This window comes from Lethenteron reissneri, chromosome 23 (genome assembly GCF_015708825.2).
Source record: "Lethenteron reissneri isolate LAM-NWPU_2019-01 chromosome 23, ASM1570882v1, whole genome shotgun sequence".
NCBI classification, from domain to species: Eukaryota; Metazoa; Chordata; class Hyperoartia; order Petromyzontiformes; family Petromyzontidae; genus Lethenteron; species Lethenteron reissneri.
In genome coordinates, this window is record NC_083801.1 from 18,875,407 (window position 1) to 18,889,428 (window position 14,022).

The 14,022-nt window shown below is 43.7% G+C and overlaps 1 protein-coding gene across 1 annotated transcript in view; it reads right to left on the minus strand.

Annotated features, from left to right (window-relative positions):
• LOC133346236 (histone deacetylase 4-like) overlaps positions 1–14,022 on the minus strand; it is a 103,105-nt gene that overhangs the window by 74,232 nt on the left and 14,851 nt on the right. Inside the window, 4 exon segments of the mRNA XM_061557776.1 lie at positions 6,740–6,882; positions 7,497–7,534; positions 8,032–8,243; positions 9,690–9,824. Of these exon segments, the coding sequence (XP_061413760.1) occupies positions 6,740–6,882; positions 7,497–7,534; positions 8,032–8,243; positions 9,690–9,824 (528 nt within the window).

Sequence of the window (14,022 nt, forward strand, 5' to 3'; positions counted from 1 at the left end):
GTGACGACAGATCTACACATATCTGTCTGTCCGATTTCACGACTGCTTTTGCCCAGCGAGCTGCGGCGATGATGCTGCTGCTGCTGCTGCCATAAATGTGACGATTGCTCTCCCCGCCATATCCAGTGAGGCTTAGCAGAACGGCTGGCAGCGGAATGCTTGCACAGCTGCAGGGGAAGTCACACCGGTGACCCCACGTGTTTACTCTGGGGCTGCTGGGAGAAGGCTCCCCTCCTGGGATGGGGTGGGGGGGCAGCCGGAGAGAGCATCCCCCACCAGAGTCGTGCTGAGCGCGAGCGTGAGGCTCATCCCTCGCCACCGTCTCGCACTCGCAACCTCGGTGTCTTAACGCCGTGCTTCCTCCCCAAGCTGTGTAAGCGCACTGGTGATATACATCAGGAATAGGATGATATTGACCCTGAATGGCCCGGAGAGAAGCCAGTGGTATAAAACACAAAGAAGTGGAATTGTTTGCCAGTAATCGAATGTCATTACAATGCATGCGTATGCAGTGGTGCAAAAAGTGATAGTTCGATGTATATACGTGTCTGTTTGCGTGCTTGTGAAATATTTGACATTTGTTTTATAGTGTCAACTATACTACAATATTGAGTGGACTACTTGTTAGGTATGAAGGTTTATAAGCATGTGTCTATGCATATTGAGTACTGTACTGAATGTACTAGGAGCAGTGGTATAATGGCTTTAATGTGCTATCATGCCAGCAGACCAGGTTTTAATTGTGGCAATTAGCTATACATCACTCGGTGCAATTGATATCTGGGCTGAGCTCACCCAAGGTGAATTCTGCCAGTGCTGATTGTTAAGCATTCCTATTAGACAAAGGTGGTAGTGGTGGCCATATTATATGTATCATATGCTTTGTCAACCTACATAGGTGATCGCTAACTGCGTTTGTATTTCTGGGACATAATTAGCTCTTAATCATGTATATAATGCTAGACATTTTTCAACCTAATACACTCAAGTAGACAAAAGTTCCCCCGTATAGTCTTAACAGACTGCTGGGGCAAGTGTACTCCCAAGGGGCGATGTTTACACGCCCCACCAGGTACTCATTTCAGGCTAAATCAACCTAGGGGCAGGCTCAGGATGGGTTCAGATAATCGTCACTGGTTTTGGCGATGAGCAGGAATCGAACTCGGGTCTCCGGGTTTGTAGCGCAGCAAACTAACCACTACACTACCGCTCCCCTACACTCTACTCAAGTCGAGCTCAGTGATACACAGACAATTCGGTATAAACAGAACAAGCCACTGATTAAGACCCAACCACAACAAGCTCTATTCCAGTGAGGCAGCAGGTGCATTAATTCTGCCACCATATAGAGTTTAACATCCCCAAGCAAAACATAGGGACAGAACATTTCTAATCAAGTCAAATCCAATAGTGCCTAGTTCCTTTTCATTCGTCAAATGGCCTTCCTAGTTCAGACCCGCAAATGTTTGGGATTTGCAGTTGCCCATTAAAAACGAAGGAGTTGTTCGTAATGAGCATTGGCTTGTCTGTGATGCAAGTGTGCCGCTGGTCAGTATCCACTGCACGGACGCAAGTGTGATTTATTTAACAGTTTAATCACGACCGACGTCACCGTGCGGTAGGATCAGCTGCAATTCTGAGTGGTTTAAATTTAAGACAACGATTTTAAAATGTTCCAGACCTCGCAGATTAAGTGATTAGGAAATATTCCGAATAGAAGGAGTCCAGAGCTTTTGCAGAAATCTGCAGGGCTAACGCACAACCGTGTACAACGTTGCCAATGCAATTGCATTGCTAATATACGCAAGATATTGTTTCTACGGTGAACTTTGAACCATGGTTACAGACACTGTCAAAATGATGACCGTTTACTAACTCAGGTTAGCTAATGTACATATAAAGGCTTGCACCAATGTGAACTTGGCTTTTCGTTTATGCCTTTTTCTGTTTGCTTTTCTGCACTGCCTCAATTTTTTTCTGTTAAATTGAAATTAAATCCTAATTATGTGATGACCACGAGTTAAAAAACAAATTAATCACTATTATTTTTGTCAGAAAGGCACCATTACTGCACCTGCAAGGCTCTCAGGAATCTCAACCAAAACAACGCGGAGCGGGAGCAACGTTAAAAGTTATGAGTCTCCCGTTGCAACGCTTCACTGTAACAAACGACATCCGCCAGCTCCGCTTCCATTTCCTGAGCTCCCTGGGCTGCGTCCACTCCCACACTCCACCCTGGTCGGACTTGCTCGCAGCCCAGAGCCCACAGACCCATGCACAGCGGGGCTTCTCAACAACCCACCCAGAGTGAGTAAAAAAAAGAAATCAGGTTAAGAACCAAGGCTAGAATGAATGGGATTTTTTTGGTTTAGATCATGTAAATATCAGAATCAGAATGTTTATTTAGACTGGAGGAATCCGATGAGCTATGAAGCTATTTTTTTCTTCACGGGTCTCCAGTAGATTCTGGCTTCAAGAGGTGATTTGCCAATTCTGAAGCCGGTTGTAATGACCAGCAAAACGTCGTACTTAAAATTGTAAATGTTGTGGATTTACTCTCCAACACATCGATGTGCTGAACTAATAACTGATTGGCACGTTTTGTTTCCGTGACAAACCAAACTAATTGACTGTTGGGTGGTGGTGGGTTAACGACACATTTACATTAACGCAATTTAACCCCCCAAAACACGTTTATTATGGATAACATTGCTCGTGAAATCCTAGTACGTGTTATACTAACCAAGTCTAGGGTTGAGGCTTCTGCCCCGAATGTGAAGTGAAGCAGCCTCAGGAGAATCTGCATGAGGAACTGCAACTGTACCAATCAGTGCGGCATTTGCGGCAGTAAAAAAACAATGCCATGCTGCGTTGCTCACTGTGCGATAATGGTGGCGAAGACACTGACTCACTGCTCTCACCTGCATCACGTAACTGTAGGCCCTGTTCTGCCAAAATGTCAAGTCCCACTGTTCCCGGAAATTAACATGACATGTAAGTTATGACCAAATAACAGTGGTTTAGGGAAAGGCAGGAGCAGAGGGAAATTATTAGTTTTTTTTACAGGGGAAAATGTCAGGTGGTGGTTAGTGGTAGTTCATGATCAGATAGATAACAAAGTAAAAAAAAGACCTCTAGTTCACGATTCAATCATGGTTAATGACAAGATATTCAATGAAATCTTCATCATCATCATAAACAGTCATAAACTACATATTGCTGGATGAAGGCCCTCCCCAAGCCATGATCTCTCACAGTTGCAAAACGACATCCTAAACATCAGCTGATTTCACTGCTCCGTCTGCATGATGGATGTGGAACTCACTCAGGTGCGTTCTGTCGTTCTGTCGAGCTCTCGCCATCATCTCTTAGAGCCATGACGGCTTTTGGATACCATTGGTACCTCATTTGCCAGTAAAAAATATGATAATTGCTTTTTTACCCTTTTATCTGGCAACAAAACTGACACCTTTTTTATCGAGGAGTCATGTTTGCATAGACCACAATACCTGCAGTCATAATGCAAACAAAAAACATAACTCTGCTTTTGGATAACCATCGAACAAAGACGGTCACCGCATCGCGCACTTTCCGATGGGCTTCTGCGCCCATTCCGGAATGCTCTTCCTTCCGGTATTAAGAGGACACTGGAGCTATGCACTTTTAAATCTAGATTGAAAACTAAGTTCTTGAGAGTAGTTTTTTTCTGTTTAGTTTGTTGTTCTTCCCCCGCACATCTGAATAGCACAGTTTGCTACGTATGGTGCGAAATAAGTAAAACAAACATAGATACATTCATATGTATGTTGAACATTCTGTACCCCATGCATGTATGCATGTTGAACATCAACCGTGCTAATCGGAACCCACTTGCTTTTTTCACCTTCATATCAATAGTCGGAGGCCTCTACCAAAATTATGCAACCAACTAGACTGCCTGCTCTTTGTTTCGTTAGACTATATGCCCAATATATACTTGTAAAGGTTATTTTTCTTCACATTCACCATGACCACCAGGTTCATTTCCGATGATTTATTGGACCTCAAGCTATGAGTATTTGTTTAAATAGGGAAACACTGGTGGCCACATTAAAATAGATTCCACTGCTAAGTAACGGGCTGTAAATCTACTTAACAGCATGCTTAATTCTCAAAGCTCCCCTGCCTGAGTTAGCTGCAGGTACGATTTTATTTCAAGGCTCTTTTCTCTCACCACAACCCTCCCCCTCCACCTCCTCCTCTCTCTCTCTTCCCCTTGCCCCAGGATCCCTGTTGGCTGGCCCTGCACCTCTCCCCCTGCTGCGCTGCGGACGGACACACATGGGCACGGTGCCAGACACATCTGGTGCTGTGATGTGTAATCAAGCCTTGATTTATTATTTCCGCCGCTGGTGCTAATTGCAATAAGCGGCCACACGGATACATTTCAGCTTCGTGTCTTTGATGCGAGCAGATGCAGTCTCGATAGGTAGTTTGTAATGACAGCACCGAGGGCTAATTAGGGTTGCGAGATTCATAATGTTGACCGGATATTTTAGATAACGACATTAAAAAAGAAGAAACAAAGCGATTAACTGTGTTGTAAAAATGATATCGTGTCACGCTGACGCAAATTTCACGTGTAAAGAAAGAGCGCATCAACGTATTTAAATGGGGACGTGTGGAGGGTGTTGAAGGCACGGGAGAGAACGCACGAGGAGGAAGGACGCAGTCCCCGTGCGCGCGTGAAAATTGTACCGCCTCGCAGCCACCCGTTAGTGCAATCCCTGCCGCCGTCTGCATGTGGCATCGCACGCCAATTAGAATGCCACCACTGACGCCGATGGAAGTCCATTGGCGTTGTCGGGTGACGCTTGGAGCCTGGGAACAAGCTTTTAAAGTTCCACCTCCCTCCCACCACCCCCCAGAATTTCGGTGATCGTGCCAGCATTGAAGAGAAACAACAGCAGTGTGCACACCCTTCTGGACATCTGTGAAGAAAGAGCTTCATAGCTCATCGGAATTATCCAGTATGAATACATAATATGCCTATAAATTGAATACTGCCTCGATGTGGATGTGCTGGGGAAAAAAAACAACACTTTTGGAAATATGGACACATATACTGCAAATGTTCATTCCCGGTTTGAAAAAATTAATTACAGTTTATGTCTGTGCAAAGGTTGTAGAATAATTTACTATTTTTTAATCACTAAAGCACATGAATGTAAGCAGTGAAGGGCAGTGCGATACACTTCATTGTTACACTGTACGATGCTCCAATATCTATGCTGCCCGCATTCACCAATTCACACCTACTAGCTTGGTGAACTATGGTAAAAAAAACCCTAATGACCCACATGGCGTTGCAAGGCCCTCATCCAGTCGTGGGTTTTAAAAAGCGATATACTGTACATGAATAAGAACAAAAATGTCGTTTCTTTTCCTTTAAGTTGGTACATCTTGTAAAATAATCTGCACATATAAGTAGCGTGTAAAAAAATGTCATGGCATAACTTCAGTCATGAGCAGCAGAGGGTTCAAATTAATATTCGATGCTAACAACTTCGTATAAATCCGTTTCCATAAAACCACATGGTGCTCGAGGGCCAATCCAAAACTACCGCCCAGACATTAAATGCACCGATTCTCCACCTGAGTGCTTAATCCTCATTGTCTATATCTTTTCTAGCACACTAACCCCCTCCCTGCCCAGTCGCCTCATTATTCTTTGAAGTTTAAACATATTCTTGCACAAGGTAAGCTGTACATGTGCCACGATCTGACTCTTGACAAAGCTTAAAGCCTTCGTTGAATACAGCAAATATGTTTATTTTTTCATTTTCCATTCATACCTGTTATTATTAGTATGGCCCCGAAATAATAATAACTGTGTAAAAAAAGTATTGGTAAGCTAAATTGCAAAAACAACCATAAGTGTGTTATTTTGGCCATAATCCGGCAGTGATCTGGTCAGGTGGTGTTGTGGCAGAGTGCTCAACTCACGAGAGGAAGGCTGGGAGTTCAAACCCAGCAGGCAATCATACCCCAGGGGGTCAATAAAATAAATACCACTTCGTGTGAATTCAGCAGTGGCTGCCCTAAATCAGAATTAGCTCCCGCCAAAGAAAGGTGGAATTTAAACTAATATCCCAAGGCTGCCAATGGAGAATGAGCGGAGATACGCTGGCCAGGAGTACGAGCCACATGCTACTTTTTAACATATTTTTATGACATCAAAATCATAACATTTATTTACTCAGTAAAGTGTCACTGAGTTTTTCAGTTATGTCCTGATACGTTTTCAGTAACGGGGCAATGCCACTATTTGTTTTCCCAAATGACAAATTGTGTGGACAATTTGTTAAAGAGACCTACTCTTTTTAAACTAACGTTGCAAGATGTTCGAAGTATACTGTGAACTGGACGGTATTGACCACAGAGGCCATGGGGCTTAAAAAGGAAACTCTGTAACAAGCAAAAATTACGAGTCTAACAGGTAGGCTTTTGTGACCAATATAATTCACAATCCAGGTTTTTTTTGGGGTTAGATCGCGCAAATATAAATGCGTCGTTAACCCACCACCACCCGACACAGCCAATTCGTAAAGATTTGTCACGTCAACAAAACGTGCCAATTAGTTACTACTTCAGCACACCGGTGTGTTGGAGAGTAAACCCCACAACGTGAACAATTTGGGTGCGGCGTTTCGCAGGCTGTTGCTTGGCCACGTCACTTGTGGGGCCGTGCGCCTCTTGCCTTGCCAAGCTGCTGCTTGTGGCGTTCCAGGAACTGCTGGTGCTGCTGCTGCAGGACCAGCTGCTGCAGGGCCTGAGGGCACGTGGGCAGCGGCGCCGAGTGAGTGCGGCTCAGGCTGCGGTGCCGCGGCAGCCGGGCACGCTCTGCGGTTCACGGGGGGCGGCGGTGAGGATCGGTTGGGGAAAAAGGAGCGAGAGAAACGGGTTGTAAGCCAAGTGCAGCGGGCGGCAGGGGAGGGGGGAGTCAAGTGAAAGGTGGAGAGCGGGTGGGAGGGTGTGGGACGGCAGATGGGTGGGTAACAGCCAGAGTGGTGGCAACACAGAAAGATGGGAGGGTGGCATTGGAGATGAATGGTCGAGGAATTTAATGAAAATAAGCAGAGTGCACATGTATTTTTTACTTCTTTCGCACCGTGCGTAACCCACCGTGCTAATCGGAGGTGCGGGAGAAGGCCGACAAACTAAACACAAAAAGCAGTTCTTCAACAAATTAGTTTTCAATCGAGGTGTACAAGTGCGTTTCCAGACGGCTGCAGAGGTGCGTTTAATAAGGTGCCACGACGCGGTGACCGTCTCCGTTTCGATCGTGCAGCCAAACAGCGGTCGCGATGGGTTTGCGCGGATTCACAGAAGATGTGGAAAGTGGACGGAGCGGGAGTAAGAAGGGCACCGAGGGAGAGAGCGCCACAGTTGGATAAGGCGGAATGCGCACAAAGAGGGGTCAAGTGGCTGTTTTAGTTATTATTATTTTTTGAGACGTAGTCGGAAACAGACGTCATGCTCCCAGCAGCAGCTGCTGCATAGAGGAATATAAATGGTCACAAAAGACGTAACATGTTTTAAAAGAATTAAATACATCCTCTCAAATAAAAAAAAGTCCTCTAGCAGTATAAACACCAGTCCCCCCATTGTACAAGATGCTGCAGCTAACGGGGATATACAGTTAGCCCTGCCTTATCTGTTGTATTTACCCATAGAATCCTGTCTTATAATGCTATGACATGATGCACGTTGTATGATTGAACCACTCATCAGAACAAAATTGCAGATTGAAAAAGTAAATTTTTGGCAGGACGGTTAGAAAAAAACACGCTTCCCATGTTTACCACAAACATCCATACATGTGTGTATATGGGCACGGGTGTAGATGTGCGTTCATATCCAACAAGACTTGGTCAGAATATACGGTACGCACATAATCACGGAAACTAATAGGCTTAGACGTCAGTGCACACGCGGGAGATAAAGTGACCGCACCTGTGTGTTTTGGGTGCGGAGGGCGGGCCTGCTCACTTCTGCAGGCGTGCCGACGACTGCAACAGGTTCGGCTGACTGCAGCTCTGGCTGAGGCTGACGCCTTGCCCCTGCGCCTGGCCCTGCCCTGGATGCTGCCCTTCTCCATTGGCAGCACGAGCGGCCAGGTAGAGGGGCAGCGGCGGGAGAAACTGCCCCGGCATTGCCACTCGCTCTGCCTGCTGTTGCTTGGCAGAAAGTGCCATCGTTGCCTGTCGAGGTCACATGCAACAACACAAAGACAAAGATCCCCCCCCCCCGTGTAGCCTTAACAGACCGTTGGGGCAAGTGTTGTCAGCGAGTAGCACCTGTGAAGGTCGGAACTGCACACGAGAGGGTGGGTGGTCAGCACCACGCCCGACCGCCTTTGTCTCCCCAGTGGCGATGTTTGCACATCGCACCAGGTACTCATTTGAGGCTGAGTCGACCTAGGGGAGGCCCAGGACCGATTCAGGTAACCGTCACTGGTGTTGGCTGTGAGCGGGAATCAAACTCGGGTCGCCGGGTTCGTAGAGCAGCGCGCTAACTATTGCAATACCGAGGTCGCATGCACACGCACACACACGTGTGCTCTTTGAGTATTATATCTTCATCGTTAGCCATGGTCAATCAATTTCTGGATGAAAGCCTCTGCAATCTGTAACCATCTTTCACGATCCTGCGATATATTGAATCCATCTAGCGCCGACAGCTATACATGCTATACACAGATTATTAGACACAGACTACTCTGCAGATGCACATTTAATTCATGTTTTTAGGCTCACCTTCAATGGAAGGTGATAAACTGTTCTCTCTGTGTTACAATTACAGGGGACACTCAACAGGACACATTCTTTTCCAATTCGTGGCATTACCAAGTGCTCGCTTTTATTTTGTTGCGTACTTCCAGGCCTCTATTGATTTTCACATTCATCTCCTCAATTAAAAGCACACTGTCACTTTGTTGCGATCGAAACGTCGTGGGTTTTTTACCTTTATTATATTCAATTAATTTTTATTTAAAATTTTATTTGACTGTTTTTATTTCTTATTTTTATTCAAGTTATTATTTTATTTTTATTTGTAATGTTATTTTATTATTTTTATTCAATTGATTATTTTATTTTTATTTACAATTTTTATTTATTATTCTTTTTTATAATTTATAATTTTGTAAAAAAAAATCTATTTACATGACTTTACCGAAAGAACCAAGAACATGAATTCCTGCAGCCACGAAAGTTTTAAGTCATACCATTAAATGTAAGTTATTTTTGTGAATCAGTTAAATAAAAAAACATCTAATATGCATAAGAATAAAACATTAAAACAGTGAAACTGGCAATGGTGCCTGCATCGTAAACCAACCTTAAGATGCCCAAGGTAACGTTGTTTTTGCTATGAGACGTTCTAAGAGCCAATTGGAATGCATAACGCAAGAAAGCACCTGTAAGCGTCAAGCTGGATACCGTCTGTGCGAGCTGTGCAGAGCGTAGCTGAGTATTTAATTACCACAGTGGGGGGGAGGGTAGGGGGGGTTAACATGCAATGCGTGGCTAATGGAATGCACAGACAGCATCCCTCCTGAAGCATATCCCACCTGTGTACATGTGCCGCTTGAATCCGAAGGGGCAAAGAGAGGTGTAGGGAAAAAAAAAAGATCGTGCATAACTCACCGTCAGCTGAGAGTTGTGAGCGGTCATAGAAAGGGGCAGGCCCAGTGAGATGTTGGGCAGCGAGGGAGAAGTGTAGAGGCTCAGGGGACATGCTACTCCTTCAGGTGCCATTGCTTGACGCTGGGTTAAGGCGTGCTGAGGAGAAATAATAGCATCAAATATAAATAATAACATCAAATTATAAATGATGACATCAAATAGAAATCTGAAATAAACGTACACATGTGTATCATCAAACAAATCATCAAACAACAAGCATCGTTTGCGACCAAGTGGCAGTGAGTTCACCAAAGCACTTATGCTAGGTTATGTGCACTTGGAGGTGATATGAAGTAACAACTGGCAGGAGTTTATAGGCTTAACTTTAGTGTTTAGGATAAATGACTGAGGGACTGGAAGATGTGCCACCAGCACTCCTCACGGTGTCAACCAGCTTTATTTTAGCCAACAAATGCTCTCCTATTAGAGTCGTTGTGACACCACTACCTCTCATTGTTGCTGCCGGCAAATGCATTTAACTGCCCAGTTGCGTCTTTCAAAAGCCCCATTTCTATATTGGATAATGCCATTCCCAACACCCACTGATATATAAAGAATATGAAATACATTACTTCATGAGAGGAATACATAGGCACTTTCTGGGCTGATACAATATACATATTCATAAAGTGTGGTCAAGCATCACACTTCATGAAGACAAGAGGTACAATTTGTCTTTCTTGCTCCTTATCATGGCAGCCACAATTAGAGCTGTAATACAAATTATTTTTTTCCTCATAGTTTTTGTCGACAGGTCAGAATTATATATGTGAAAAAAGTAAATTGTCAAATTTGTCACAGTGCATGTAAAAGTTTAGAATAGTTGCCCAGAAGGAAATTGCCAATTTTTTACTTCCCCCCCCCCCTCCCCCGTGGTACAGGGTGAGCACGCTCATCATGTGCCATGTCAAAACTCCACATTAGTTTAAAAGTTTTCGCATACTGTTCAATGAAGAGCCATATGTTTTAACAACATGGAAATGTAACCGTCCTCTCTGTCTATTGGTAACTCGTTATGTAATATGCTCCGCAGGTGCAATGACTTACAAAGTGGGATTATGCAATCTTTTACAGCATGTCCCTTGAAATGGTGTAAATGCAAACAAAATATTCCATAAATTTTGTAAGGATCTTTGTTAATTATTATTTTTTAAAATCTGAAATAAAGAAAATGCAATGTCAAAAAATCTGTAAATTGGGGGGGGAGGAAGTTACACCAAATGTTTTAGTTGCCCTTTTTATTAATTGCTGCAGAAAATGTATACCAGTACCGACATGTATCTGCAGTGGTGGGTATACATCCTCACTCTTATGTTATTACTGTGCTTTGCAAGTTAGCACGGTAATAACAGTGCATAATTGTAGCCGACACTGCAATTGGAAGCTTTCACATCTAACACTGTGGCCGAAACGTCGTGAGAATTGTATTTTATTGTATTTAATTTTTATATATGTGTAGTGAGTCACTTCAGAGACACTAATAGTAGGAGGCATACACGTTTATTCTACACTTTCCACAGTATAGGGTATAACTATATACGGGTCAGGACAGCCGGCACACTGCCTGACCCAACACCGACGAGGAGTTGATGACGGGGACGAAGACTTGTGAGGACAACGGGTTCCATTCCCAAACCGCAGCATCGGGGCCTACCTTTTATCCTCCCCACCGCCCTCGGCCACGCCCCCTTCTGGAACCTACCAGAAGGATTTGGGCTCTGCCCCACGGAGGACGCTAGGGTAGTGGGGAATATTCTCTGTCTACCCGCTACCCTAGCGTCCTCCGGCTGGGACCTAGGGGAGGCTAGCTTGACCCACCGCTGGCTCGGTGGGTCCCCTGACCACTGGCCGCGCAGAGCCTTAGCTCTTAGAAGAGCTGCAAGGCTGGGGAGCCAGGGTCCTGCCTGCCAGGACCTATTCTCCCCTTGACCACTGGTAACACTGAGCCTCAGCTCTTAGAAGAGCTGGAAGGCTTGGTCCAGGGTCCTAGCCATCTTGAGCTGGCTTGAGTCTTCGTCTGAGGAGAACTGGCGGGCGCTCCCCGCGCTCGCCCTTTTATACCCGTTTGTAACGGTCCTTATCCAATCCCATGCTCCCTCGTGGGACCCTCTGATTGGTTGTCTCGAATCTGTGTTTTCGACCCACTTTTACCGTAACTGACCCTTGGCCGTTGGTCTGGCGGGAAAGTGTGTTTACGATCCGCTCCTTTCCCTGACCCCTGCCGTTGGTCCGAGAGCGGTAACTCTGCATTGCCCCTCTAATACATAGTGGTCCCGCAGGTTACCGAAAATAGTGTGTCTAGCACCTCTACACATGCATAAAGACGTGACACCTAAAAATGTTGTAAAAATGTGATAGAAATACTGTATAATGTCATCACAATTAGTAACTGAAGTGTGGGTATATGTAATAAAAAATATGTTTTTTTATCATAAGAAAACATGTCAGAGTGACATACAAAAGTGTTTTTGTAAAATCTAGTGAATCCTGTATTCACAAATACGATCTTTGTAATCAGCGTTTTTAATTAAAAAAAACCTCTTCATCTGACCAGTGGAAACACCTGAGAACAAGTACATTATTCCAACTATGATGGACACGGTTGAATGATTTTCTGCCACTGCCCTGCATCAAATTTGTTTTGTTTATGCGATTAAATATTCACGTTGAAAAGTCCGACTCCAGCACGCAAGGCTTTTGTAGCAAACACAGGCTCGGCTAAATTTAGCGGCATGACTCATGCGTAGCCAATGCAGGTGACATTTTCAGCCGCAAAAGAGACAGCTTGAAATTACTTTTTGGTCATATGACTATATTTTAGACCCATCTAAATATAACAGTGATTACACACGTATGTTTTACTCCGCACATTATCATCATAGCCAATGATGGGTTTTAAAAAAACAATTACAGATTGCAAGAATGCATGCAAATCTTGCCGAAATATTGTATGAAATTAATCAATTGCCAATGAACGACAATTGATGTCTTGATATTTGTAAACACATATAGATGTTTCCTGCGACACATGTTAACAGGAATACTTGGATCGCTGTCCTCGGTAACGTGGTCATGTCATATTTAGCTCTGAAGCAGTGCTTAATAACCTAAAAAACCTTGCAAGTGACCAATGCAATTTGTGATGGCTTCTGCCAATTCTTCTAAATGAGGGGAATTCAAGGAATACAAGATTTACTTCATATTTAGACCGGACATAGGAATATGAATTTCCACGTGATACAAACGCATAGAAAAATAAAACATTACCTTCCTCTTATAATTCTAAACACATGGCATAAACTCTTTGCTTTCAAGAAATGCACAGTTATGTGCCTTGGTCAAAATGTTTTGATTATTATTAAATGAGGTTAAGGTCAGTTTTGAAAAAGAACGACGAAAATCCGGCAACGACCATTCTGACATCAGGCCGATCTCAAAGAAGGATCTTTCTTCACTTGTGATGCATTACAATTAGGACATGATAAATGACTTGACGCATTCTCAATTATGAATGTAAACAATAAATGTGTACAAAGTAAATGCACAGCCCTTTTCTCAATCCACTGACTGGATGAGGGGCCACCATCGCTGTGCGGGTTAAGGACATTTTCTGTCCATACTTCACCACGCTGGTGAGTGCAGTTTGGTAAAGGCGGGGGAACAGAGACGGGGGGGTAAGCAAAGAAGTACACTACAACAATGGATTTTGCTGCGCTGCCCTCTACTGCCCACGATGTAGCTCAGGCGTCATCTGAGCTCAAACCCTGTTTGAATTCAAACACGTGATTGGGCCCGAGGTAAATGTATAAAGATGTATTCTCAGACTTCACTGCAGTTGAAGGGAAATTAAATGTTTTGTATATACTGTAGTGTACACAGTACACAAACTATACGCACGATTTAAAAGCCAATATTGCCACATTTACCTGTAAACCCAAACAAATGTAGCTTTGATTAATACTTATAAACCCAACTGTAAAGATCTAATCAGTATATATATTAAAAAAAAACATTATTTAACTTCAATTTATGTCAAAATATATGAATGAAAATAAAAGCACACGTTATATAAAGCACACGAGGCACAGCAAACAGCACTTATTTAAATTAAATTAACATATAATAAATGTTACAGCAACACAAAGATGACATTATTCACCAAGTCCTACAGGTTTCTTTAAGTAATTTGTTTCTGTGGAGCGCTAACAAATGTTAACAATGTTTTTTTTTAAGTTGGCTTTGCTCCTAAAACTAAATTCGAACATGTGATGTGATGAAGGTCGAATGCAATGTC